General features: G+C 51.5%; 3 protein-coding genes across 3 annotated transcripts; 1 reads left to right on the top strand and 2 right to left on the bottom strand.

Moving 5' to 3' along the window:
• Positions 1-1,324: 1,324 nt before the first annotated feature.
• On the bottom strand, positions 1,325-4,299 carry M421DRAFT_399125 (betaine lipid synthase; the record flags this gene model as incomplete). Its single annotated transcript, XM_033590174.1, has 6 exons — positions 1,325-1,618; positions 1,669-3,203; positions 3,253-3,707; positions 3,755-3,800; positions 3,878-4,027; positions 4,075-4,299. 6 exons carry the CDS (start codon positions 4,297-4,299, stop codon positions 1,483-1,485), a joined length of 2,547 nt encoding a protein of 848 aa, XP_033452948.1. The 3' UTR covers positions 1,325-1,482.
• A 1,505-nt stretch (positions 4,300-5,804) lies between these two features.
• M421DRAFT_247011 (uncharacterized protein) lies at positions 5,805-7,346 on the top strand. Its single transcript, XM_033588568.1, has 3 exons — positions 5,805-6,228; positions 6,414-6,889; positions 6,944-7,346. The coding sequence occupies exons 1-3, from the start codon at positions 6,073-6,075 to the stop codon at positions 7,032-7,034; spliced, it is 723 nt and encodes a 240-aa protein (XP_033452947.1). The 5' UTR covers positions 5,805-6,072; the 3' UTR covers positions 7,035-7,346.
• Positions 7,347-10,783: 3,437 nt separating this feature from the next.
• M421DRAFT_399116 (uncharacterized protein) lies at positions 10,784-11,703 on the bottom strand (the record flags this gene model as incomplete). Its single annotated transcript, XM_033590173.1, has 1 exon — positions 10,784-11,703. One exon carries the CDS (start codon positions 11,701-11,703, stop codon positions 11,020-11,022), a length of 684 nt encoding a protein of 227 aa, XP_033452946.1. The 3' UTR covers positions 10,784-11,019.
• Between the last annotated feature and the right edge of the window lie 720 nt (positions 11,704-12,423).

The raw sequence follows: 12,423 nt of genomic DNA, 5'->3' as shown, positions 1-12,423 counted from the left end.
ACTTTCCCTACGCTCAAACCATTGCTCCTTTGGCTGCCGCCATCTCTGCTGGATGCACCGCGCTCATCAAACCGTCTAAACTCACCACTAACTTCACAAACCTTCTCATGCAACTGGCGCCCAAAATCCTTGATTCCCAGACTTGTGCTGTTGTGACTGGCGCCCAAAATCCTTGATTCCGAGGCTTGTGCTGTTGTGACTGGCGCCGCATCGGAAACTCAGTACATGCTTTCCCACAGATTCGACAATGTCTTCTTTACTGGATCCACTTCGGTAGCCAGACACATCGCTGCGGCAGCCGCCAAGCATCTCACGCCGACTGCCCTCGAGCTCGGTGGGCAGTGTCCAGCGACTGTGACAAAGAGCGCCAACATCGATATAGCAGCTAAGCGTATCGCTGCAGCTAAGTTCATGAATGCTGGGCTGGTATGTCTTTCAGTCAATCACGTCTTCATTGATCCCAAGGTTAACGCAGAGCTCATCAAGCGCCTCAAGTGCTGGAATGTATAGTTCACGATTAATGGAGAATTGGTGTCATGTATACCATCATCAATGAGCGCAATTTTGGACGGCTGGAACGGCTCCTGAACAATGCCCGAGGTAATATCGTCTACGGCGGAACAGGGCATAATCGTAATCTTCTGGAGTTAAAGATCACGGTCGTCGATAACGCGAGTCTGAAGGACTCGCTTCTTTCGGAAGGGAAGAGTTGTTCGGTCCATTGCTTCCGATCGTATATGCCGATTTCAAGCATGCCGTGGAGACCATCAATAAGCTACTGCATCCTCTCGGCCTATACGTATTCTCGCACAATCAGGCCGAGGTTGACTACGGTAAGTAACGAAACATCATCCTGGCGGTCCTTTTCACTCGCATTCGATAGTGCTCGACAACACGCTTTCAGGAGTTGTGACTATCAACGATGCCATGCTCCACGCAGGCGTCCCCGAGGTGCCTTTCGGCGGGGCAGTCCTTTCAAGCGCGGAGAAACTCTACAAGATCAGAATGGCGAGATTGGGGGCACTGCTCACATCTTAGGCGTTGCAGCAGTTGTTTCCGGTCTGGTCGTAGCCCTCTCCTGGACTCGGACGCTGATTTGAGAAAAAATGCATGCACACATGTGCCTCCGTGGTGCCAGGACTTTGACTACCTCCAAGCTGGGTAGTAGACCTAGATTTGGTATGCAATTGCAGCAGCCTCGTTTTTCTACAACAACTGGGATGCCAAGATTAGGGCTGTGAAGTCTAGAGATCTTACACGGCCCTAGGCATCTTCACGCAGGCTACAGTGATGCCTTGATGGTCTTGGATAGTATCAGATTCCTGGCACTATCGAAGTGCGACTCGTGTATAGGGCAAAGAACATGCGATGTGACGCAGATGCCTTGTACTGGTGGACGATGCAATGTCAATGATTATGCCTCAATTGTTTTGGTATTTTGGCTCAGACATTTGCAGCAGACAAGGGATTTCAAGTGCGCAACTACTCATCCACGTGCATAGCCGGCGCCTCGAGCTTCAGCTCCGCCAGGCTAGTCTGTCTCAACCGTGTCTTGATATCCTCCTGCTCGAGACCAACCTCCTTTGTGCAGATCCACGTCGACGCGTACATATTCACACTGCACTTTGTTAGCAGTCTGTCTGCACTGCCGTCGACAACAGCACTTACCGATCAATGCAGCTTCCCGGTATCCTGGCAGCGACTCTCTTGCAGCTGAATCCATTCTCACCAAACACCTTCAGGTACCACGGCTCCAGTCCTGCACTCCTCAACATCACCCTGCCCTTGACTTTCAGCGCTGTGTTCAGAGCACGGATCTGCTTCACAGCCTGCTGGCCAGTCGGCGGGAACCAATCCATACTATCCATCACCACCACGATGGTCAAGGTTGATGGACGCATTCGCGCAATGACCTCACTGATCTCGTCAGTGTGGATGCGCAGTCCTTTGAATGCGTTTGGTTTGCTGAGCTTGACATGACTCTTCGGCGAGAGGTAGGTGGGGTGCGATGTGGGCGTGTAGTGGCCGAGGAGAGTGAGGAGATAGTAGTGGTTCTGGGTGCTGAGCAAGGTAGTGTTGATCACTGGCTCAAAGGTGTTGAGGACGTATTCGTAGATCGCGTTTCCGGAGGTCTGCTTCAGCGCTTCGTCCGACGGCTCGTCGTGAAATGCCATATATTCGTCACCAGCATCCTTCCTGGTCTCGGTCTCAGAGTAGTCGGCGGTCTTGACGAAATCAGCCTCGATTACGGCGCGTTGGGCAGGTGGTACGCCAAGAGCTTTCCAAAGCCACTTCTCGTTGCCAAGAATGCAGTAAGTGAGGATCTTGGAGTGGAGAACGGTTCTAATACTGCGCTGCCAGATCTCGCGTTGCTCGTTGAGGGTCTGGGCTTCACAGAGTTTCTTGACGTCTGAGGACATGCCGAGGAGGCGGAAGAGCCAGCCCCCCATTGCGAGGGCGTTACCGGAGCCGCCGGAGTAGTAGAGACCCTTTGAAGAGTTGGAGAAGACCGAAGGACCGTTGTGCAGCCAAAATTGAAAGGCTTCGCTTGAAAGGTGAGGGCTGAGCTTCTGGATCAGAATGTTCTTGAATTCACCATGCTTGCCTTCGCCGAAAAGCTTCCAGACGTCTTGATAGCCCAGTGCTGTAAAGGCCGCAACCTTAAGTTCCAGAAGGTGGTTCTGCGAGGGGTTCAAGTCGACAGCGTGGACTCGACGTGGGTTAGCGAGACAAAATGACAGGATGTTATCACCTGCAGATCCAATTGCAAGGATGACATCGCTGGCTGTAGGTTTCAGGATGCGGTGATCGGCGACGTCGTCTTCCCAGGTGAACGCGTAGATGTATGAGTTGTTGAAGCGGGTATGCTTAAGGAGCGCTGAATCGTAATGAATGCGCCAGTGGTGGTTCTGGTACCAAGTTGCTGGAAGCGGAAGTGATGACTGCAGGTTGACGATGGCGGACTCGTAGGCTTTCGAGCGGATCTCAACATCAGTCTGTGCATCGCCAGTTTGAAGATCTAAAGCAGATAGGTATGGCGATTCCGTAGCGGCGGCATCGATCTCAGCGAGCTTCTGGGTCGATACTCCGCTGTCCTTGGGGCAGCCGACCCAAATATAGTAGGGGAGCTTGATGCCAGTGCCGAAGAAGTTGTTACGAGCGTTAATGCTGAGTACGGTACCGAACCGGTACTCAAGGTAGTCCTATTATTCGTCAGACATAGTTTCGTACGCTTTTGGCTCTTACACTCACCCTTCTGGCAGCCTCAAGGTTAACGCGATCGACTTCGAACCAGGTTCGCCAAAATACCCTTGATAGCCACATGCAGTGGCGGTCAATTGCACCACCAATGTAGTTGCGACCTCTAAAGTCGATCTGGTTCTGGACGTAGAAGTCCACAACACCAACAACACCGTGAGGGTTCAACAGACTGTCGATCGAGTCGATCACAGGGTAGAACTCTGGAATCATGGATAGAGCGTAGCTCATGGTGACAAGCTCGGCTCCCCCGGCGTCCGCGTTCTCGTCCAGATCGCGCACAGTCTGCCCTTGCACTTTATTTTCCTTTCGCTCGTATGCTTGTGGCTCGTGTTCGTGGAGACGAAAGGCGCGTGCGTCTTGACAAATGACCTTGACATTCTTCCAGCCAAGGCGAGTGAAGCGTTTGCGAGCCATTTCGCACAGACTTGGAGACAGATCGACAATATCTGGTGCTGTCAGTCATGGAACAAGAGTTTGTACTTCTGCTGCTTACAGATTGCGCGGAAGAACTCCGTGACAGAGATGAAGTTGTTCATATGCTCTACATTCCAGCCAGTACCGCCACCGATCTGTGCAAGTCAGTCGCTGAAGAACCACCTTCACTCAAACCGCTCACATCAACCCAGACAGGGCGCTGAGAGATCAGACCAGCATCAGTACGGTGCTTCAGCTGTGCTGCAACCAAGCCGAGCATATCCTCACGACCTCGAAGTAACTTTACCCGTGTAGCATCATAAACGCCGGCCTGCGCTTTGTAGAAGCTCTCCTGTATTGCGTCAGTCTTGGAAAGCACGCAGAGACTCGCTGACCGACAAGAGCATCTTGCTGGCTTCCGGTGCCATCGCCTGTGTGGGGCTTCAAGAAGCAACCGTAAATGAATTTGAGGTACGCTTCTATGCTGTTCGGGGCAGGGTCTGAGTCTTTCTTCGATTGGAGGGCGAAGAGAAAGATGGTTGCAAGGAACAGCCCAAGTACGCATATCATCAAAATCAGCTGTGTGTACGGGCCCCTAGGGACGTATGCTAGCAAGTTACGCATGGCTGTGACGATGACCTTGTGGCAGACAATAGAAGAGAACACAAGGAGCACAAACAACACAATAGATATCACGAGGGGTTAAATGGAGCGGCGTTCCGAAGCATGTTCCGACTTCGGTTCGTCGCAATCCTGGCCCACATGATGCTAGAGGATGATACACACGTAAGGCCTCGTAAACATTCATCATGAGGCTTACCAGCCAATGGAACGAGACACATGGTAAGGTGATCTGAACGCGGCGTAAAGGCACTTATCCTGAAGCGAGGATCAGACGCGGTAGGTAAAGACACGCTTGAGTACTGCCACCAGCGGCTATGCAGGTTAGATTGAGGCCAGAGATTCTCCAGATTCGTGGAGAAGAGTGACACTAGGTGACCTATGAGGTTGAAGCTCGGCCGCTCGTGGACTGAGCATGCTTCGTGTTAAGGTTCTGGAGTTGAGGCGCGTTGTCGTCCTGGGAGCCAATCAGAGCTGGCGTATCTGCACCGTGCTAAGTTCGTGCAAGATGCAGGGATGACGACTCTCGACGATCAACTATGAGGCGTGACTCGCGGGGTGCTTCGCAGATAGCATCGAAAGCAAAACGGCCGAAGCCACTGCGGCCTGCCTGTCTCCTTGAGGGCGTCGGGTTGACTCGGCCATCCCAAGCTGTTTGTGAAGTGGCCGCAGGTCGTCGAGAGCTGTCGGCCTGCCCACATTGCCGACGCAGCGTCCTCGGGAAGAGGGATGGATCACTTGTCGATAGGTGATTAATATGAAGGAGTTGCGGTCAGGATGCGTCTTTTGATGATAGTAACGAGCAGAGGAGGATGCTGAAGCCTATGCACAATAAGGTCGAGGGCGCGTATCGCAGCAGGCAGCATCTCCATATGTGCATCAAGGGGTAACAGAAATGCGTCTGTTTTCGACTATTGGAAACGTATGAGTATACCCACGTTCGTAATTCGTGTTGAGGGGTTGGAGGTTCGACATGGACGCAAGCAGACGCGACGCGTTGAAGCGAGAAAGTGGGGCGTGCCTTCGATCTCAGGCAATCGTAGCCGCTTCGTCTCTCAAACACTACAATACGCGGATAAGCCCGTACTCAATAACTATCGATATATCAACGATCTTCGCAGCATCAGTCTCTACCGCTCCTAATAATGGCCCAATTGCTGTTTGTCACGGAGCCTGTGGGACTATACTCAGGTGATCGATAGTATTTGATCAGTGGCTATCTATCCTATCACGAAAGTAAGGTTTATATACATAGGAAATATGTGTGGATCACGTGATCCTGGATAAGCGAGCAGCTGGCCGATTATCGGGCAGCTCGTTGATGAAGAACGGGTGAAACGAGCTTCTGGTTAGACCTGGAGGGGCCGGCAAGCTCCACACCCTCAATTGAGGTGCTCGATTGTGTGACACACCCCCCAGGCGTTCGCTCATCAGATGAGCGAGCGGCTGAGTATATGATGAGATGATCAGTGGGGTCTAACTGAAAAGTGGGGTTCTTCTCCAAGGTCCGAGCGTCTGAGCCTCATCTCAGAAGAGCTTTTCCTCCGTTACAACTCCAAGGCCTCTGGTATAATTGCTAACCCAAAGTACTTCAGTCGCGTAGCCTAAAGAGCTTGTGTTAGGTGATTTGAAAGCTCGTTTGACCCTTAGGTTTCACCCAAGCTTGTGGGTTATTCACAGACTGCTCTCAAGCCAAGTCTCCGCCTGGGATATCACAAAGCAAACGAGCGTTCAGTCAACTGTCCAGGAGCTCGTTTCTGCCGTTTGGTGAGAGTGATGGGGAACCGTTTGGAGGGTAGGTCCAGGCTGGTGAGGTCCTCATATAAAGGAGGGGTTTCGCGCAGCCGGCTTCTCTTTCACCAGCTCGCGAGGTCATATAAACCCACAGGTCCCCCAATATCAACGACTTCAGCTTCTTCATCTATCTTAGCTGTACGTATACCTTGTTTTTGTGTTTTCGAGCGGCTGGTGATCTTTCCTTCGCTCGTTTTGGCTTCCTAGTTGTTCAGTGATGCCTCGTAGCCTGTTCTGGGGTTTCTGGGGTTTGGACAGTGTCCAATTAAGCGGCTGCTTTGTTTTTTGGGTGCTCTTTTTGGCTGTAACTGACTTGGAGATAGAGAGAATCAACCACCAAGCGCGCGGCGCGCACCGCCGCCGCCACCGCCGCCCGCCGAGCCCGCCACGAGGCAGCCAGGCGCGCGGACGCCTTCCGAGAGCCTCTGCTCGCTCCGTGTGCCCCCGCCCGCCCTCGCTTGGTCTCGCCTTCGAACAACAGTGGTTTGGCTTCAGCCAAACGAGCTTCCTCTGTGGGAGTGGAGGGCTCCTTTAAGGGTCCTTTCGACCCTCACGCCCCCCTCCCTACCCTCCCCACCACCAGCACCACCACCAGCACCACCACCGGCGCCGCAGCAGCGGGTAGGTCCCCTTCCAAGGTACCCCTCATTAGGGGCACCCGCAGGGTGATCCCCTGTGGGACTTGTGTGGCCGCGCTGCTGACGAGCAGCTCAGCTGATCTTTGTTACGACGTGGAGAACGCTGGCCGACGGGCCAAGAGATGTTTCCGGTGCTCCCACGGGCACTCCTGCCGGGCTCTGTAAGTCTCTTTAGTTTGGAGCTGTTGAATAGTAGTCTGATTGCTTTATTGTAGCCCCTCTGCCCTCGAGCCGATCGGCTTGGAGCTGGTCAAGGAGCTCGTTCGCTCCAATGGAGTGACGACCCCTGTAAGTCTTACCCTTTGAACCTTTGATATTGTCTTCAGGTGTTAACGAGCTTCTAGCGGTCGACTGAGCTGCGCGCCGCCTATCGGGTGGTGAAGGGGCTCGTCGAAGATGGCTACTATCCTGCCTAGATGGGTCCTGGAACCCCCGATGGTGGTGTCCGAGCCGGTGCTGGGGGTGTCGTGGTCTGTTTGTGTGGCGCCGAGCTTGTCGGCTGCCAGTAGAGCGCTCGAAAGAGCTGCCTCTGATGGTCTACAGTCTCGGTATTTCCTATACCTATGGGGAGGGGTTTGTCCTCCCCAGTTTCGAAGAAATCTATCGTTTGCTCCTTGTTTGACCTGCTCTTTTGTGACTCCGTGAAATATTGATATTCCTGAGGTGAGACTTAGATATCTGCTCTTCCTCAGGACCCGTTGTGATCAGCTCACTGACTGATCACTTGCTCCTTTGGAGTCCTGTCTTACATCAAACAATTTGAGATGAGCGAGAAAGCGCTCGTGAGCCTGCCTGGGCAGCGCTTTTGTAAGCCCGTCAGCTGGCATATCACTAGTCTTCATATAGGCGACTGTGAAGGTTCCCTTGGCGTGCTCCTGTTTCAGCCACATATTCTGAATATCCACATGGCGCAGCCTAGTGGTGAGCCGCTCGCTCTCTTCCACTACAAGCCGGATAGTTTGTTGATTATCGCAGAAGATTTCCCAAGCGACCCCTAGGTCAAGGCGCAGCTCGTTAAGGAACCGCTTTAGAGCAGTGCTCTCCTTGACCACATGCTCTAAAGCAAGCAGTTCTGCCTCTGTTGTTGATGTAGTAACTGTCGCTTGCCTGGCTGCTTTCCATATAATAGGACCTCCAAAGAGCTGCACAGTATAGCCCTGAGATGATCGACGAGTTTCGCTATCATCAGCGAATAACGCGTCTCCACACATCAACAACTGGCTGCCCTGATGAGCTCCGTACCTTATACCCAGGTGCTTGGTTTGGTACAGGTAGTCGATAACTTGAGTGGCTACTTTGAAGTGAGCAGCTCCAGGGTTAGTCAGGTGATGTGATAGTTGAGATGCTGCATATGCCACATCTGGGCGGATCATAACTGCTGTGTAAAGAATTAAACCCACCCATTCTTGATAGGCTTTGATTTCCTGTTTTAAAGCTTCTCCTTGGTACTTAGGAAGCTTTGTGGTTGGGTATGGGATACTTGGAAGTGATCCTTTATCTAAAACTTTGAACTTCGTAGCGAGCTTCTCAATATAGGAGTTGTGAGCGAGTGATAGGGTCTGAGCAGCTTGATTCTGGATAATTCTCACCCCTAAGAACCACTCCGCTGGTCTATGAGCTTCTATCTAATATTTGGCCATCAGGGAGCTCATCAGTTCCTCTGCAGTTGCTTGATCTTTGTGGTGATGGGCAAGGAGGATATCGTCTACATAGAATAGTAGAACTATCCTTCGCTCCTGATTAAAGAAGAGACATAGCTCTTCTTTTAAGGCCCTTTAAACTGAGCTCCTGAAGCGTGGTGGAAAGCTCTTTATACCATAGAACTGGTGAATCCCTAAGTCCGTATAGAGCTTATAGTAGGAGTACAACCTGATTAGGCTTCTAGAACCCATCAGGAAGCTCACAGAGCACCTGAGGCTGGTTTCTGCGGCTTGCATTCAGGAACGCACTCGCTACGTTAAACTGAAATAGTTCTAAATCAAACTAGGCTACTATAGCAACTATAGTGTGGAAAGATTGAGCAGCGAGCGTCGTGGCGTAGGTTGACTTGATTGAATCCTTGGTTTGGAGGTCCCCACGCACGCAAATCCTTGCCTTGCACTTAATAAAGTATCTATCTTTGTTGAACTTATATGTGAATACCCATTTGAGCGGCAGAGGCCTGCCTTGGGAGCTCGTTCTGTCGATTTCCACCCAAGTGTTCTTCTCTATCAGCATTGCTATCTCTTTCATACAGGCTTGGCGAAACAGAGCGCCTAGTGGGTGATAGGCCAGCTCTTTCTATTTGTTTGGAGGCGGAGGGAGCTAGTCCCTGTGTATCTGTCGCTCGTTTTGAGCGATTGACTTCTCATTTTTGAGAACTGAGGCAGCTATTACTGCATGTATAGTGACAAGGTCTCTGCCTTTGTTACTATACTTGTTAGCGTGTTCAAATAGAGGTTGGAGCATCCATAAATATGCTGCTGATCGAATAGAGCTAATCACAGTGTACAGTCCTGCTCTGTTGTCGTCTCTGTCTTCATCTGCAAGCTCATCGCGCTGTCATTCACGCAACTGGCGGCTCAATTGGGTAGCCGGGCCTACGTTCCTCCAAGTGTACGCGCGTTTCGTTCTTGGCTCACCTGCTCCTGTCGGCCTCTCAGAGGGTATGATGACGATTGGAGAGACAGGTCTAATAATTGGATCATCGCGATCCTGGTTACCTGCTGAGGAGCTCCCTTCTTCTACAGTAGAGTGCACTTCCCGTGAGTTTTCTTCAGTCAGATTCTCCCCTTAGGGAGCTGCCCGACCTGCCTCCAGCTGCTCTGGTTCTGGTGTTAGATCGGGTGAGAGGAGACCTAAAGCTCATCGTCCTACGCGAATCTCCATCGGCTTGCCGGCCAAGCTTGCCGATCGCGTAGCCTCTGCCTCAGGAGCTCGCTCATCACCAGACTAGCCTTCTGGCAACTGAGTTTGTTCCTGAGGTTCACCCCCAAGCTGTCGTTCGGCGGACGGGTCGAGCGATAGATCTTCTCCCTCACTAATAGGGAGCTCAATTGCTTCTCCTGCATTAAATATCTCGCCAGGTTCATGAAGTACTTCAACAAAAGCGATTGTCTCCAGCTCTGGGATAGCTTCAGACTCATCCTTACCATAAAAGAGCTCTTCGTTGAAGGTCACATTGCGCGTTGTGATGACCTGGTCAAGTTGAGGTATCCATATTCGGTATATATTGGAGGCTTTGTAGCCCACCAGGTAACCAATATGTCCCCTTGGAGTGACTTTGAAGCCTCTCCTGTTACGTCCAGCTGCTCGCTCCCTGTTTAGAGGATAAGCGCGGCAGCCGGCCGATTATCGGGCAGCTCGTTGATGAAGAACGGGTGAAACGAGCTTCTGGTTAGACCCGGAGGTGCTCGTCCCGGTTTATCCGGGCCGGCAAGCTCCACACCCTCAATTGAGGTGCTCGATTGTGTGACACTGTTTAACTTCGCTAAAGCCTACATCTTCAATCTAGCTGGCAAGCTGTTCAGTCCGCCTATCCCAATAACAGCGAAAGGCTATCTCTGTGCAGCTCTAGGTTGGGAACGCACCAGAGACTGCGGCATGTCGAACTGTCAGTCTAAGAGATTTTGTGCAGAGAGCGGACTTGCACCAGCGCACATCATTGGCGTAGCCTGTGCGAACGACAACTCCTTAGGCAGAAGACTCGAGTCATCAGTATCTGCTCCAACATACTCTGCAATCTCCATTGTGCCGGGATCCCCACCATTTCTTTATACTCGCAGGGCCTCATGTTGGGCAGACTGCCTTTGTGGTATTTCCTGCATCCGCCACAACTGTTGCACGCATGCTTCACATTGAGCATGCCAATTCGCTGACCGACTTTCCAGTTTTTACAAGCCCTACTACGAAGAGCAGCGATTATACTAACAGGCTCATGCGATGGCGTCAGAGTGAGCTTGGGCTGGTAGATTCTTTCATAGACCTGGTTGTCCGTGTCAGACACCAACAGCGTCGACCTGCATAAGGAGATCTTTGTTACTATACTCCGAAATTGGGGATCCCTGGATCCGGTATGCTTGATTGAGATATCCGGATCGGCGCCATGTCATGGAGCGGGTGTCTAATCCCCGCAATATTCTAATTTGGCCAGGCGCGCAGCCTTGATGGTCTTTGATTTGGACGACATTACGAAAGCCCGCTTGATACTCCAGGGATACTATAGGTGCGATCAAATCTTGCAGGGGTCGCTACTAACCACGGAGCGAGGAGCTCTTATATCTTAGATTTGATGTATGATGCAAAGATCTTGCTAGGGTGAGCTGTAGGCTATGCTGGTCAACCAGGGTAGGATGAGGTACTTCGACAGTATCCATGGCATGATCATCAGCAGAGCGGACGGGATGATGAAGGGCCTGGCTGTCTGTCGCCCGTGACAGAAGGCCTTTTCAACAGTTGAGCGGGGATCGGTGGAGTCATCATGGATCCGATCGATTTCGGGTGAGGTTGGAGGTATACATGGTGTGGGAACCTTCAGGCTCGGTATTGGAGTGGTGCAAAAAGTTTCCTCTGCTTCTTCGTGCTGGGTCATCGACATGATGTCTGGTCGTAAACACCCCAATGAGATCTCCGAGAACGACAGTTCTGGGTGACCAACAGTTTTCTTGACGACAACACTACCATTGACGGTCTGTGTAGTCGCTTCTGTAGAGCCTGAAGGTATATGGCTCGCTGAGCCAGCGGGTGCTCCTGCACGATACCAGTGCATCCTTTGCTTGCCGTCAACACTAGTGATATGCACGGTGCGCAGGCCGTTATCGTATCGGTCTGCTGAGAAATCGGGAGAATAGGGCAGCGATACCGACGATATCCCGAATTTCCTTACAAAATTCGAGATCATAGTATCACCTTCCGCGAGAAGACTGTTTAGCCGTTCGATTCGATCGCTGAACTCCTCCAGAAATGCAGGGGATACGGTGGGCTTCAGTCTTGTCATTTTGACTGTGGATTGGAGACATTTTTGATGGTGTGAAGGTTTGGAGATATGCTGCTCGACAGAGGGCAAGCCTTTATTGTGTTCGAATTTCTCAACAATTCAGGGCGCAGGCCGAACCACGGTATTCCGAAAAATCTGACCATTTGCACCTTGCACTCACCATTGCCGGGCATCAACCAAAATTGCTGCATCATACAAACCAAATTGTGATATAAAGATGGAGTGCTTCCACTCGTCAAAATTCAAGGCGATGTTACAGCAGTCTCACTCTTTGCCTCCATCCCCAAGCACAGATTTACCAAGTAAATTCCTAAGGCAGATTCTGTGCCAAAGACGAGACGAACTCGAAACAGATCAACCACCGCAAAGCACAAGGAAGAAACCGCAGACTTGTAATGGCAACTGTCCGGACATAAGATGCTCCTCTAACATCGGCAAGTTATCATTACACCCGCCCCAAGGATAAACAAGGATGATTTCGAACCAGCGTAGCCAGGCAGGCATTAGTGTGTACGCTGGAACATCATCCGTGCGTGTCGGATCGTGGCAAGACCGATAGAGAATGAACATGTTCTCGGGTACAGTCTGCTGGTGTTATGATACAGCTTTCTCAAGTGCCGATATTTGTTCACCTCCAGACTGCCACTTCCACACCACTAACAATCCCCCAAACCCCACCAGAAGCACCTCCCCATATTCCTTTTGAAAAGACTTCTTGCA

The sequence above is a fragment of the Didymella exigua genome, assembly GCF_010094145.1.
Source record: "Didymella exigua CBS 183.55 unplaced genomic scaffold M421scaffold_3, whole genome shotgun sequence".
NCBI classification, from domain to species: Eukaryota; Fungi; Ascomycota; class Dothideomycetes; order Pleosporales; family Didymellaceae; genus Didymella; species Didymella exigua.
This window is presented reverse-complemented; position numbering and strand designations above follow the sequence as displayed.